Source organism: Ptychodera flava, chromosome 7 (genome assembly GCF_041260155.1).
Source record: "Ptychodera flava strain L36383 chromosome 7, AS_Pfla_20210202, whole genome shotgun sequence".
Taxonomy (NCBI): domain Eukaryota; kingdom Metazoa; phylum Hemichordata; class Enteropneusta; family Ptychoderidae; genus Ptychodera; species Ptychodera flava.
Window position 1 is genome coordinate 33,841,348 of NC_091934.1, and position 13,984 is coordinate 33,855,331.

The window sequence follows — 13,984 nt, forward strand, 5'->3', positions numbered from 1 at the left end:
AGTAAACTATATACTAAATGGGGATTTAGTAGACATATGCGTCCTTACACTAAACTAAATTTGTTCAAGAGTTTTAAAATTTTAAAAAACTTTCGGCCTCTGTAAATGTCAGGAATGTCCTCCACATTCGTTATTTGAATCCGGGCAACATGTCATTGTCAGACACAACTACCAATATAAAGATATCATTAAAACTACGCTGGTTGTCGATTTCATACAACAAACATATGGCTTGAGCATTAAACTATTTAAGTACCTTGATATCAAGTTGACAGCGCCATTAGCAGTTCTGGGTGGAAAAAACTCCAGGGAGAAAAATTTGTCATTGGATTCAATCCTGTTTTGAATCCGGTCTATGAGTCTGGTGTAGGCTGGAGAAACTGGACGGGAGATGACATCTGGAGTCATCTCCCCGCTGGCAAGAGTTGCGACACTGCTGTGAGAGCTGCATCTTGCTGGGCTGGATTTCCCATTGAAAGATGTGAAGCTGCTCATCTTCGATGCAAATTGCACCCTCTCCTCCAATTCTCAACTGTGCTGTAAAGTTCAAAGTGGGGAAAGATTCTTTACTTCTCAATTCAGGGTGTAAAAATAAGATTACCCTCTATCTTACAACATCTATAAATTTGGCAATTTCTGGAGCTAAATTTATTCAATCCTACACCAGTAGGTACATATATGTAAAACTTTTGCAAACCAAAGTGATTCTACAAGAACTTTCTTGAGCCAAAGGCATCTAAATCTAAAGTTGGCTGGGGCAATAAAAGGGCAGATCGTCTATGTAGCCGACATGAACACGAACTATCTGATACCAGCTATCAAATACTATGAAAAATAGGAAAGAATGAGCTACAAAATCACTATCAGTTTTAAGTTGCAGGTAGAATAAATCTGTGACTTTGTATAAAATACTATAAAAATAGTAGAAAGTGAGCAACCAGCTGAGAGTCAGTCAAGGAGACCTTAAACTTGTACACTACGCATATCATTAGCATCTCATTGTCAGCTACATGGACTGTGTACCAACCAAAAGGTTCAAAAATTTTCTACACAAAACTGTTGATGTATTAGATTGACCCATGCACAGCTTTCTGGTCAGATACTATCTACAAGCCAAATTTATGCTGATTTTATAGAGTGGGCAATGTACTTTGTCACCCTTAAGTTTGGGCTGGAGGTCAAGCACCGCTGCATCCAATATGCACTAACTACCTATACGAGCTGTAAATGCCATTCTGTGAGGTACTATGTTACTATAATAAGTTACCTTACGGAATGACAAACTGGCTGTCATAGCTTTAATTGCTGTAAAAGGTCAATCCATATTGTGCATTATAATCTCTATTTGTGTACAGTACACCCAGTTGGAATAAAATTTCAATATTTGGTCACAACGTATAAGCATTTAGGTCCGGATATTGGAGCAAACCCTTGCACATATAACAATAATCCTAAACATCACCATTCAGCAGGACTTATGAGCAAAAAAAGGAGACTTGGTTCGCAATATGTAAATGTACATCTTAATATGTATGTACAAAAGGAAGTGTTTTCTTTTTAGATTGTATTAAAGAAGGAATAAGCTTGTACAATGTTTGTATATTCTGCTTTTAGCTTGGCAACAGCACAACACACAATACCATAACATGAAACAATACACTGACAGAAAATGAAAACTATCTACTGTTGATTGGCCAATCAGAGTGCTCAATTCAGGGTGTTTTATCTACTCATAAAGCCTTGGTCACCAAATTCCAGAAACGAATGACAGCGCCGTAGTAAAGTACTGTCCAATCAAAAGTGAACATGTCATATTCTGTAGACATCTGGTACGTTTTAATATTCAAATTTGGTAACACAGCAGAAACCAGCTGCAACACAAAATCTGCTGTGCCCTAGGGCATTTATATAATGTGCCCCAGGGCATTTATAGGATGTTCCATTACATCGGAAGGCTATTTCACAAATAAAAGTTTTAATTCATATCCTAAACATGTTACATTGACAAAGGGGACAGTTGACGTAAACACATTGAAAACGAAAATATATCAGTTAGGGGCGATAGTTTTTAAGTCGGATAAAACCCTCGTACTCGGCTCTTCTGGTATATAAAGTCCAACCCTACGATAAAATGTCTCGGCCTGCGGCCTCGACATTTTATCGTAGGGTTGGACTTTATATACCAGAAGAGCCCTCGTACTCGGGCTTTATCCTATACATGAAACCTCTCATAGTTTATATTCTCTCTTTTCACTATTATATGAAATCATGATAAAAGTATGCCTGTAGAGATAACCAAAATTTCCTGTGTTGCTTTATGCACTTAGCTATTTTGAAATATTAACCCTTTTCCAGCCTACATCATATCATATATGGGATAATGTTGGTATGAAATTCAGGCTTGAAAGGGTAAAGCATGTTTTAAGAAACATTATATCAATGCACTTAAAGGGGGTTTATTTACCGTTCAAGTTTTGAGTTTCTTGTAAAATATTATCATTGCAAGTCATGCACATTGATTGTGAATATTAAACCAGACAAGACAAAATATTCCGATAATTTTCAAATAATTTAAATAAAGTTATTAGCTAGGTTGTTTGAAACTGTAGAAATGCTCTTTAATTTTTTGACAAAAGATGATATTATGAGATAAACAGAAAAGCTACCTCTAATCGTTTAATGACATGCCCTCCTCTCAACCATAAAACCCAGTGACAATAAATAATTCAATTGACAAACTGAAAAGATCTGTTACTGGTCTCTTCTTGTACATTTAACTGAATATTCACCCAACTCAATGCACGTCTTCACAGAGCTGATATAGGACATTGTACATGATATACTCTTCTTTATGCTTTTTGTTCAAAGTTCCTTTCAGCTTGCAAGCCAGTACACAATATGGTAAAACAACTATAAATACAGTAGGCTTAGAAATTGTGCTACAATGTCAATATAATCATGATTTTCATCCACTTTGCTTGGTCTATTACAGTAGCTTTCATCCGTAAAAATCATGTTTGCAGTATCGGGGACCTTAAAATGTTCAATTTTTTGTTTCGTTGTTTTTGGTTGTAAAGGGGGCAGTGACATAATCATTCTCATTACATCACACATCTTTGTCATATATGCACTGATAATTGAAAGAACTCTCAAATACAATTCTGAACAAACATTTTTCATTGAGAGTTTTTTTCCAATGGTACATCATCAGGAATTAATTTATACATAATTGATGGACATTTACAATAAGAAGCACATGACTGACCGAAAAAATTTTACATCACGATTCCCAAATACAATAAATGGACATATCTCCTAACTCTACATTAAAAGGTAGCAACAGAAATATATATATTACATTACTGTGACAAAGCAACCTGTACCTATTACACCTCCACACAATTTTATCCGAGTAACACGGTATTTTATGGTAGTATCTACCTAAAAACTTGAAAGTTTTAACAAACTTTTGCTTAAACTTTGCTTATTGGTGCAAGATACAGAGCAGATTAGCATTCATTTAAGCAAATTATATCAATGAGCATTGTTTTGGTATTGAAATTTTATGGTTATGATTATTTATCAATGTGGAATTTTCATTTGCCCTGAATTGTGCATTATATAAACTCTGCTCCAGAAAATTTTAAACCATTCCTTTCCCAATTCAGAATCGAAATTGGGGTCACAAATGTTGGATTTCGAGAAAGAACTGAAATTCAAAGTTGGCTGTCATTTCCAGTCTGTGTAACTCTTTAGGGAAAAATTGTAGTTTTAATTTTCCCAAAAAAAAAAGATTTTGAAAATTCATTTGCTCCACATTTCAGAATGAATCCACATGAGCAGTAGGGCCAGCAAAGTATTGTCAAAATTTATGCCCTAATATCTGTCCTGCAGGTGCTTTCAAGGCTTTAATTTTTAAAACACTAATTAAGTTTATATATCACAATTAGACTGATTACAAGAGTTTTGTTTGCCTTCTGTTATAACTGAAGGTTAGTGTACTACGATGTTGAGAGACTCCAACATCTACGATGAAACAACAGAAGCGTTTGTTCACTGCATGTTTTTTCTATTTTAATGATATGTTTTGTCTTTATAAAGAAGTTTTTCAAAACAGAAAAATTACTGATGCCAATAGTCTGGTGATTATTTATATCAACAGCCTTTACTCTTACAAATTTCCAGATTCATAAATTTGTGCTTGGATGGACAAAATTATTCAGTGATGTTAATTAAAGATAAAATGTGCCGAAAGTATAGATACTATTCTCTTTGACAGTACTTTGCTAGTCTATTGATTGTGTATCAAGACTCATTTTTATGTTTGAGGCGTAAACAACGTCTTTAACATCTTGCTTGCCTGAAAATTGAAACTCTAATTTATCCAATTCAGTTATTCCAAGGATAGCAGTTATTTTCAAGTTGACACATCAGTAAAGTTCAGGTATTTCTGTACGACCAAAATTTGACGGTGACCGTGGATTTTTATTCTCACTTTTGGGAAGGAATAAGGAAAGTTTGAGCAAAAGATAAAGTTTGTCAGTTTAGAGACTCCCATGACATAAATAGCCGCACTGCTGATAACTACTTAGCAACCAGGCAAGCATTCTTAAAACGATTCATGAAAGACTGCGATTTAGTTTTAGATGCACCACATGCATAAATGAATAAAAGAAGTTCTATCACGTTATTATTGTGCTTTGTAACCTTACATTCAAAAATAACAAACGGTAAAACATTATATATTATGGATCCTATGATTGATGTTAAAACAAACACAGCTTCTCAACACGGAATTTTGAAGTCATTAGAAATGGGCATGGGGACCTTTTACACACAAGTAATGGTGTAAAACAGTATCAGAGCTTGATAGATTTGTCATGAAACAAAAAGATAAAAGGTGAATCACAAGCTTTAATCACTGGTAAAAAATTAAAGAATTTCAAGTCAATCTTTGAACATCAGCAAAGAACAAGGTAAGCCGCTATAAAGCTCTTAATCCAGACATCCTCAAAGATATGTAATCTTCGATATTACAACACACAGTCAACAAACAATGACAGGTTAACTGATAAGGTCACTGACCACCTTTGACCTCTTGCCTTACACAGTCATGTCCCATCTTCCCCAAGTCAATTTTTGTCGCCTCTATTAAATATCCCCAGGTCAATTTTTTTTTCAGATTTTTGCCAAAATTTTGTTAAAAATATGTAGCTCATGATACGAGAGGTCAAAAATGGTCCAAAATTGTACAAAAAATACAGAAAAGTTCATAAAAATTTGTTAAATGTTGCAGTAAAATTTTGATTGGAAAAAATTACAGCACTCAAAGGGTTAACGGGCCCAACTATAAAATTAAAGGTGGGGGACTCTATCCGAGGATCAAGTTTGTTCTAGTCTGTAAGAGTATTATGGAGGTGTCATAGCTTTTTGTTTTTCCATAGAAATTGTAATCTAGTAAGTAAATTTCCTGGCAAGACAATCTGTCTGACGCAGGCCTTTAATCTTAGTATTTTATCTATGTATACTTCTTACTTTGTTGTCAAGGCCATACAATATCAGGAGATGACCTTCCGCAGTGTTCAAAATAACACCTGTCCCGTTTTAAACTTTGCATAAAGGATATGAACACGGCTGTTTTTTTAAAGGAAAATATAGAAAATATTCTTAACATTACCAATTTCCATGAACTCAAATGTTTTAACGCAAGACATGATATAGTAAAATATTGAAATACAAAGAGTTTGTATCACCTGATTGCACTTTACACAGAGGTTTCGAAGTTTTATAATTGCACAAATTCACTTACTCGATTTACGTATCTTTGGCAAAATTGAAGATGTCTGTAAGTGTCACCACTTATTTGTTCTGTCTGTGACCGACTGGAATTATTTTTTTTTTCACTATTCTTTTAACATGTTTTTAAAGACAAATTCTTGCCAACTTCCTACAATCATACGACAATCATACATTTCCATAAATTTGCTTGATTGGACAAAATTTTAAAATTGTGCTGAAAAACGTCATTTGTTACTAAGGTCTTTTGACATGGAAAAATGAATAATCAAAGATATTATTATCATTATTGCTATTAGTCAAATATAAAATGGAAATTTGTAATGGTGTAAACAGACGTAAAGACAAAATGTTACGATAGATAAAATTTTCAAACATAATGATTCCCCTGTGAGTTGGTCCTCTTCTCTTAAAATCATACTGAACATACCATGTACCGGTTACAGCAAATCGAAGGGGAAATTTGTGGATTGCTTTGGAAAAGATTCTGTTATACCAGTGGTAAGCAATAGTGACAAGTAGCCTGTGCTCAGGCCAAGACACCCCCATCCCTGGGGACTGACATTTCCTCTGGTCCCCGTGGCTAAACAAGGACAGCGTGTAACTTCTCACTCTCTTTGGACACTCAGTGTTTCAGCCAGCGTGCGGCATTGCGACATTTGACGCAATTTTTTTTGTTTTGTCCCAAACCGTTGTGGGTCACCATGACGCAATCTGAGTAGGCCATATATTAGTGGCTATTGAATTTTTAGACAGTGCCTCCTTGACAGAAAACTACGGCTAACAATAAAATGTTGTAAGATGTTGAAACAGTTTACCCTCCTTCCTACAAAGTTGCAATGTATTGAAACAGTTTACTCTCCTTTCTACAAAGTTACAAATTCCCTGGTACGTAAAACAAACATTGTTGCTGTTCGATACTACAATACATCACGGACGCACAACGTCCATGAATACACTGAGGCTTGGTTCTGCATAGGTGAGTGCCGCGTACCGGTCGTCCTTGAGTTCAAGTTTTACCTACATTGCTTGCATCAAAATTTGGCCTGCAGCTACTCAGTTTGATAGTAAAAACCATAATTTCTAAGGAAACTTTCACAAACAGAGTCATTGTACAAGTGAAAAGGAGAAAAACTGAGGTTTTCTGAAAGGTCAAATCTGGGTCATTTCACGTGATGTCATGAATGAAGACCCCTTAAGTACGCAATTATGGTTCAAAAGAAACCACCTAGGGAGGGCCAATAGGTACAATCTTATGTTAAAAAGAAATTTCTTGGTGCCTTCCAATTTAGATGGCATTTAGCTTGACTGTCAGTTTTAAATTCTACTTTATTAAGAGTCATGGCAAAGGGAAATTGTCAACAGTACTTGCAGTAAGCATATTCATTTTCAAATCTTCACATTTGAGAGCTGCAATTTTGCATGGTAACTTAACATCAAAGCAACAATTCAAAAGTAGAGCTATTAAAATTGTCCATTTGGCATATTTCAAACTGCTATAACTTATACAAGAAATGGTGTGATTCTGAATGATTTTAATATTTCTGCAGATTCCACCAGTGTAATGATATAATAGTGAACATCACTAGACATTTCTTGATGATATCAAAATATAAATGAAAATATTTCTGGGCTAAAATGTTATCATAATCTTTGAAACAATGATTACTCTAAAACATTGGGAAATTAAATGAACAATATCAATATTGTGTATTGTTTTACAGGATTTGGGTTTGGCCAAACCATTTTTGTCTCAAGAAAAATACTTATGCTTAAGATGCTATTGAGCCTGCTTGATCACAACTATGACAAAACCAGGGCCTTAAACACCACAATAATTGTATCTACATTGCCACTATGCTACCCAATGCTATCTTCTGCATGGAAAATTTTTATCTGTGTGGCTCACAAAATTTTCATCATGACTTTGAAACTGCATAAATTTGCCACATTAGGAGCTTGTAGCTTAAATGTATTAAGTTGTCATTCTGACAGAATGCTACAGAAATATTCTGTATCTTTGGTAATATACATTTCACATTGCTACCTGATTTTTAGAATTGCCACCTAATTTTATTTCTGGTGGTAAAAGTTTACCACCAGAAATGAAAAAATATTTCTATCACTTTAATGTCATAAAAAACACAGATAATTAATGCAATAAAACTGAACAAATATTTCTTTAATGTAAAATACAAAACATTTTGATTTGAAAAATGAAGAACTCCTGAATACCAAGAAAGTTGTTGCCACACTTGAAATCATGAACTGCCTAAAATATGTTCAAAGTGGCTACAAGATTTTTGATTTGGCTAATGAGTTGGCTAATCATCTTGGTGACTTAGGGGGAGCCATACAGTTTATGTGCATACCACGTGGTAGCAGTAAACCTAATGATACTGCAAGTTTCATGTTGGCACAATTTCGCACAACACCATTGGCCTACTGACCGTTAATGCACTCACCTGACTTGCCTATTGAACACCAAATGTAGTACCAGGTCATAATGACACATAATGACACTGTCACTGTGTTGTTTTATTGAAATACATTACATGTCCCCCAAAATTTTAATTTGTCCCCCATTCAGACCTACTATGGGTCACTGTGTCCCCATGCAAGCAAAAGCTGGCTGAAACACTGGACACTGTGCGCCGATGTAGAGACTGGCTATCTTTACGGGAACCTATTGACTCATCTCGCACTATTAGTTATATCACGGTCCCTTTTGTGGAGGGACCGTGGTTATATACGATTCCAAGTCGTACTTTGCATGGATAGGATACACATAGTTGATCGACAAAAGCATGGAGGTAGTCTCTACTACCTCCATGACAAAAGTAACTTCGACAATTCTGGTGAAATATCGCTAGAGCTGTCGGTAGGCAGAAAAAGTGCTGTTCAGTCTCAAACCCTAAACGGGAAAACGTAACTATCTGAAATAAGGTGACAAAAGTTATGAAACTACTTACCACGGTCAGGTGTATCAAAAGCGGACGCAAATTACATCGGTGAGTCGATCTTCGTAATAAAAACTCAGGACAAGTAACAGGAATGTTTCTGAAAATATGAAAACAAATGTTTTGACGCCGGTTAAACAGACTAATGCAAAACAAGTGCTGAACGCTCATAAAACGAGCATGTGCATAATTGAAAATGAATGATGTGGCACCGTTTTTCTCGAGAGTCTATCTATGGTGACACTTTAGGACACGCGTGCATTGACAACAGTGACGCCCAAATGCTTCCCTTAATTAGACCGTATACGTAAGACGTGTTAGTTGTGTAAAGTTTGTAAAGAACAGGAATAAAAGCAAAATTGAAACAATGGGCGTTGTCGGGAAAAGCGAAGACGAAACGGTCAGATCAAAATTGTGATTTTTAGACGTCTTGCGAATCAGCGTCAAAACCTTCACAGCGGTTAAGACAACGAGCGAAAGGAGGATCGTGGCAGCAGTTGTGACTGAGACAGATGTAGACATGCGAAGGCCTGGAATGACCTCGTGACCCGGCCTGCAATAATGTATTTAAAAGGCCGGCGCGGCGCGGTGTCCACGGTGTGTCGGCGTGCACAGTTTAATTAATGAACGACTTCTGTATTCACTGGACGTGAGAAGTTGCACTCCATAACAAAAAAGTCAATTCTCTTACACCGCACTGTGTAACAGCCAGATAGAAAATCGCCAGCGTAGGGCAAATGTGCAGTTTTACATTGATTTCGGCAGTGTTTACGTTCGTATCGCAAGCAACTGTTGCAATGTTCACTCGTAACGTTACGGTTTGCCGTGACAGTACCGAAGAAATTCGCTGCATGCGAAGCGGTCTTCAATTTTTTGGAACAAATTTTGAAGTAATAAAGTGTATATGGAGGTAATGTTAATGAAACTCCCGAGAATGAAAAGAAAAATTTAAAATTATGGAAAGTAGCCGGTAATATTATCGGGCCAGCTCTCTCACCTCGCGTCCGCCGCAACGATCTTACAACAAAGAGGTTGAACCATAGTCGCCGACCACACTTTATAGCGCTATAATATATTCATATGCAAATCACCCCCAGCAGAGAAAACAGCAGCCATTCATAGCGTTCGCTGTCATTTCATATTTGCATAGCACATTATAATATATTTTACAGAGAAATACCTGCTGTTTTCACAAATTAGGCGGGATGAAATTTTCTGTAATGGACTACAGTGTGACAAGGGAATGAAAATACGCAGCGCCAGCGTTAATGTGATGCGATAAATCGCCATGGATCGGGGCAGAGTTTGGTCACGTTACAGCGCCATCTATCATGAATGACAAGTACTCTACTGTCTAACGTGGAACGCTGACTACGTTGTACGTACAAATGTGAATAGAACACTATAAAACGTGCTTATCTAACAAAAATGTTTTACTGAAGTGCCCTAGAGAGTCAAACTGCCAAACTGCTGCAGCCAAATCCAGTTTAGCTGTACCGCAGGCCTACTAAGGCCAAATAAAAAATAAATTTTGCTGTATCGATAACATGGTTTTCAAAAATAGGGAAGGTAGGTCGGCAGGGATTTTTTTTCCAAAATATTTTAATTTTTAAGTATGCATGTTCAAGGGTTCAGGGCGATCAAACACTGGCCACAACATTTCAAGAAAGACGTATCATACATATAAAAGGAATAAAAACATAACAGACATCCTCGTTCCTGCAACGTGATTTTACGGGTTTTTTCTTTCTTTTTTTACTTCCATTTTTACGTAGGTCTAAAACGTTTAGGGTCGGCAGGTATAAAACAGGGTAGGTCCGGTTATCGGAACAGCATAATTTTTTCAAAGCCTAGAAAAGAAAGACAAAATTTTCGTAAGGATGAACTTGAAGACATACCCGGATCACCTTCGGTGATCTCAGCATATTACTATTGCCCTGTAGCAGTAGTGTGCCAATAAAAATATTGAGAACAATAAACAATTACATGGCAGTCAGATAAAGAATAGTCCGGACTAATTCAGTCGTCACGAGTGATATTGGATATTACCCACAATGCAATGCAACGCACTGTATTTGTAAATCACTTTGACTATTATGAGACTGAATACACTGTGATAATTTTTATGACCATCATTTTGAATCTGGTCTGTAGATAAATTCTTCTTACAACTTTGCATTGCAATATACCTATGGATTTTTGGGTGTTATATATTTTGCAACTCTGTTTTGGTTATAGAAATTGGCTGTAAATTGTAAATACCTCCTCGTTCAATGAATGTTGAATGCGGAGTATATACCATGCAATTCAACGAGACAAGTGAATAGCATAACTACTGCATCTCACTCAACGAGACTTCCTTGGTGTGCAGCAGTAGGAACAGCGCATGTGCAACTTTCTTATTTACAAACAATCGTGATGTGTTCAAGTTGCAAGTTCACGACCGATATCCAGATGCATCACGTCAACATAGCTGCAACATTTAAATTTTACCATGTACCTTATGTGACTAAGACGTTTTAACTTTCATTGAATCAATCGCCAATGTACATTTAAATGAGATAACTGTACGTCATATATGACTGGTGTGCGGCATGTGATCATTATTCAAATAGACTAGAGTGTAGCATTATTATACCATCTCATTCAATGACTAGGTGTCACATGCGAATCTGTGCAAAAGTCGGGAACAAATAGTTTAGGCTCGAACAATTTAAATCTCTATACGTGAAACTAAGAATTACCTTTTTCCTATTTCTCGGCTTTCGTACGGTAACGTGCCTACGGGATTTTAGAAACCGTTTTGTGTTCCTAGACTGGGAACTTCGTCCTATATGTAAACATATGTTTAATGGTAGGAAATTTGTTTCTAGTACCAAAATTCGCACGGTGACCCCTGATTTTTATTCTTGATTTTGAAAGAGTTGTTGAAAGTTTGCTTGAGGAAAGTTTGAGCAAGAGTTTAAATCTTTCATTCGAGGCGTGAACTATACCTCAGCAAATCTGTCGAGAGACGGGGGCACTCGTATAGAGGGACAAACCGTCAAAATGCTTTTGAAGAGGATTAAATCAATATTCCTTTCTGATGAAATAAGATGATAAGACGGTTTTAAATCAACTGCAACTTATACGTTACTTTACAAAGGTGTGACCAAGGAACATTTTTCAAACATTGGCAATGAACTCAGAACTTCGATTTACACAACTTAATAACTTGAGTTGCAACTTAAATATGGCCGCCGCAAAAATGCACGTATTAAATAAAGCTGAAATTCATTCACTAAATCCACCATCAAGATAGAAATAATGACATTGTCAAAGACAATATTTGCTTAAATTTCAGAATATAACATGGCATTATTGGAAAGTGCAAAAAATATACGGCTAATGCCACGATGCTTTGCTGTCAGCCATCTTTCAAAAACATCGGCAATGGGTTCATTCCAGCTGGCTTTACTGTAGCCGATCACATTTTGCCTAGTTCGCAATGAAAATCCGTTGTTTCCCGCCTAAACGACAAAAAAACCAAACTATCCTGTTGTGTAAAATGTTATCACAAGGTATTAAGGAAAATGTTTAATTCCGATATATCGACGTACACTCTTTTCCATTCTACCGATGATAAACGTTTCACCGCAAGAGAGACTACGAGAGACTAGCAAATAAACAAGATTGCGCGTTTTATTGCGCATGAAACACATATCTGAACGAAAGATAGAGTTGTGCTGATTGTGTCACTGTCGTCAGAGACGAAACAGCCAATTTTAACCCAGAATTTTCTCAGAATGCGCCTCGGAGGCAGACCGTTCGGACTCTCAAGATTGTACAATTCTTTACCGATCTAAGCTTACCACTTGTGAGAGTGTACATTGAGGTAAGATTAAGGTAATATGCACCTCGAAAGTGAAAGACTTAAACTTTTGCTCAGACTTTCCTCAGTGAAACTTTCATCCATTCTCTTACCGAAGCAAGAATAAAAATCAGGGGTCACCGTGCAAACTTTGGCACTAGAGAGACAAATAACTTGCGATTTCTCGATATTTGAAATTCAAAATGGCCACCATCCTTGTGTTAACTCTATGGAAAAAAATAAAATTTTCGATTTTCGAGAAACTAAGACGGTAAAAACTTTTCTTTTGCCAAGAGCTTCAAAATGAGCCCCAACAAGTGGTAGGTCAGAAGAAAATTGATGAAATTTGAAGGCCCAAATATCTGTCCCCGAGGTGCGTTCTACCTTTAGGTAGAAACCTTGGGGACAGACATTCGGACTCTCAAACTTTTACAATTCTCTTCTGATATACCGCATGTGGGGGTTCATTTTAAAGCTCTTCGTGACAGAAAACTTTTAACTGGCTTAGTTTTTCGAAATTCGAATTTTTTTATTTTTCTCCATAGAGTTAACACAGGGATGGCGGCCATTTTGAATTTCTAATATCGGTAAATCTTGGGTAATTTGTTTCTCTAGAACCAAAATTTGCACAGTGACCCCGTATTTTTATTCTTGATTTTGAAAGAGAATGATTGAAAGACTCCTCGAGGAAAGTTTGAGCAAAAGTTTAAGTCTTTCACTTTCGAGGGGCATATTACCTTAAAGGGAAACCTAAGTCCAGCAACATTGACCGTTTATCCCTTCCAAAATCACCCTTGAATAAAATGCAGCTCAAATTTGCAACATAATTGCACGCGCCGACGACTACGGAGCGACGAAAAGAGAAGTTGAAGTAGACGACATTTATGGAAATGAGCTCGGAATCCCATGGGCGCGAAAGGGCTCATGGGAGAAGCGTGCGTGACGTCATCGGTGATACACGAACGTGTGTGACCGCTTACCAAAGCATTGGAGTCTATGACTGCAGGAGTGCAGTTCTGCACGTTACGACTCTTTAATTCTCATCAGTAGCATAAAAAATTATTAACTGTTGTTCAGTTGAGTGCAAAAATCACTCAAGGAAGAACAAACGGAGTCAGTTTTTATCGTCGTCCCACAGAACAGCTTTTTCGAAGACAGTGGCTAAAGAAAGTCGGGCGAGTTTTTAAATCTCAAAAGATACAAAGTTATGTTCTATACTTCTTTCAGGATGATTTTATAAGGGATTTCGGGACTCTGATACCGATACAAGATGGAACTACACAATGCGGTTCGTATCTTGACATGCTGAGTCAGCCTACTATCGCCGGTTTTAACCAGATAAATGTTAATATTGGCGATTTCGGGACTCTAAAATCCA

At 36.7% G+C, this 13,984-nt stretch overlaps 1 protein-coding gene across 1 annotated transcript in view; it reads right to left on the bottom strand.

Annotated features, from left to right (window-relative positions):
• The window catches only part of LOC139137353 (methylenetetrahydrofolate reductase (NADPH)-like), a 43,666-nt gene extending 33,862 nt beyond the window's left edge, over positions 1-9,804 (bottom strand). Inside the window, exons 1-3 of the mRNA XM_070705399.1 lie at positions 9,754-9,804; positions 8,769-8,856; positions 257-537 (exon numbers count right to left, since the gene is read on the bottom strand). Coding sequence (XP_070561500.1) covers positions 257-495 — 239 coding nt within the window. The 5' untranslated portion in view covers positions 496-537; positions 8,769-8,856; positions 9,754-9,804. The remainder of the gene's footprint in view (positions 1-256; positions 538-8,768; positions 8,857-9,753) is intronic.
• Between the last annotated feature and the right edge of the window lie 4,180 nt (positions 9,805-13,984).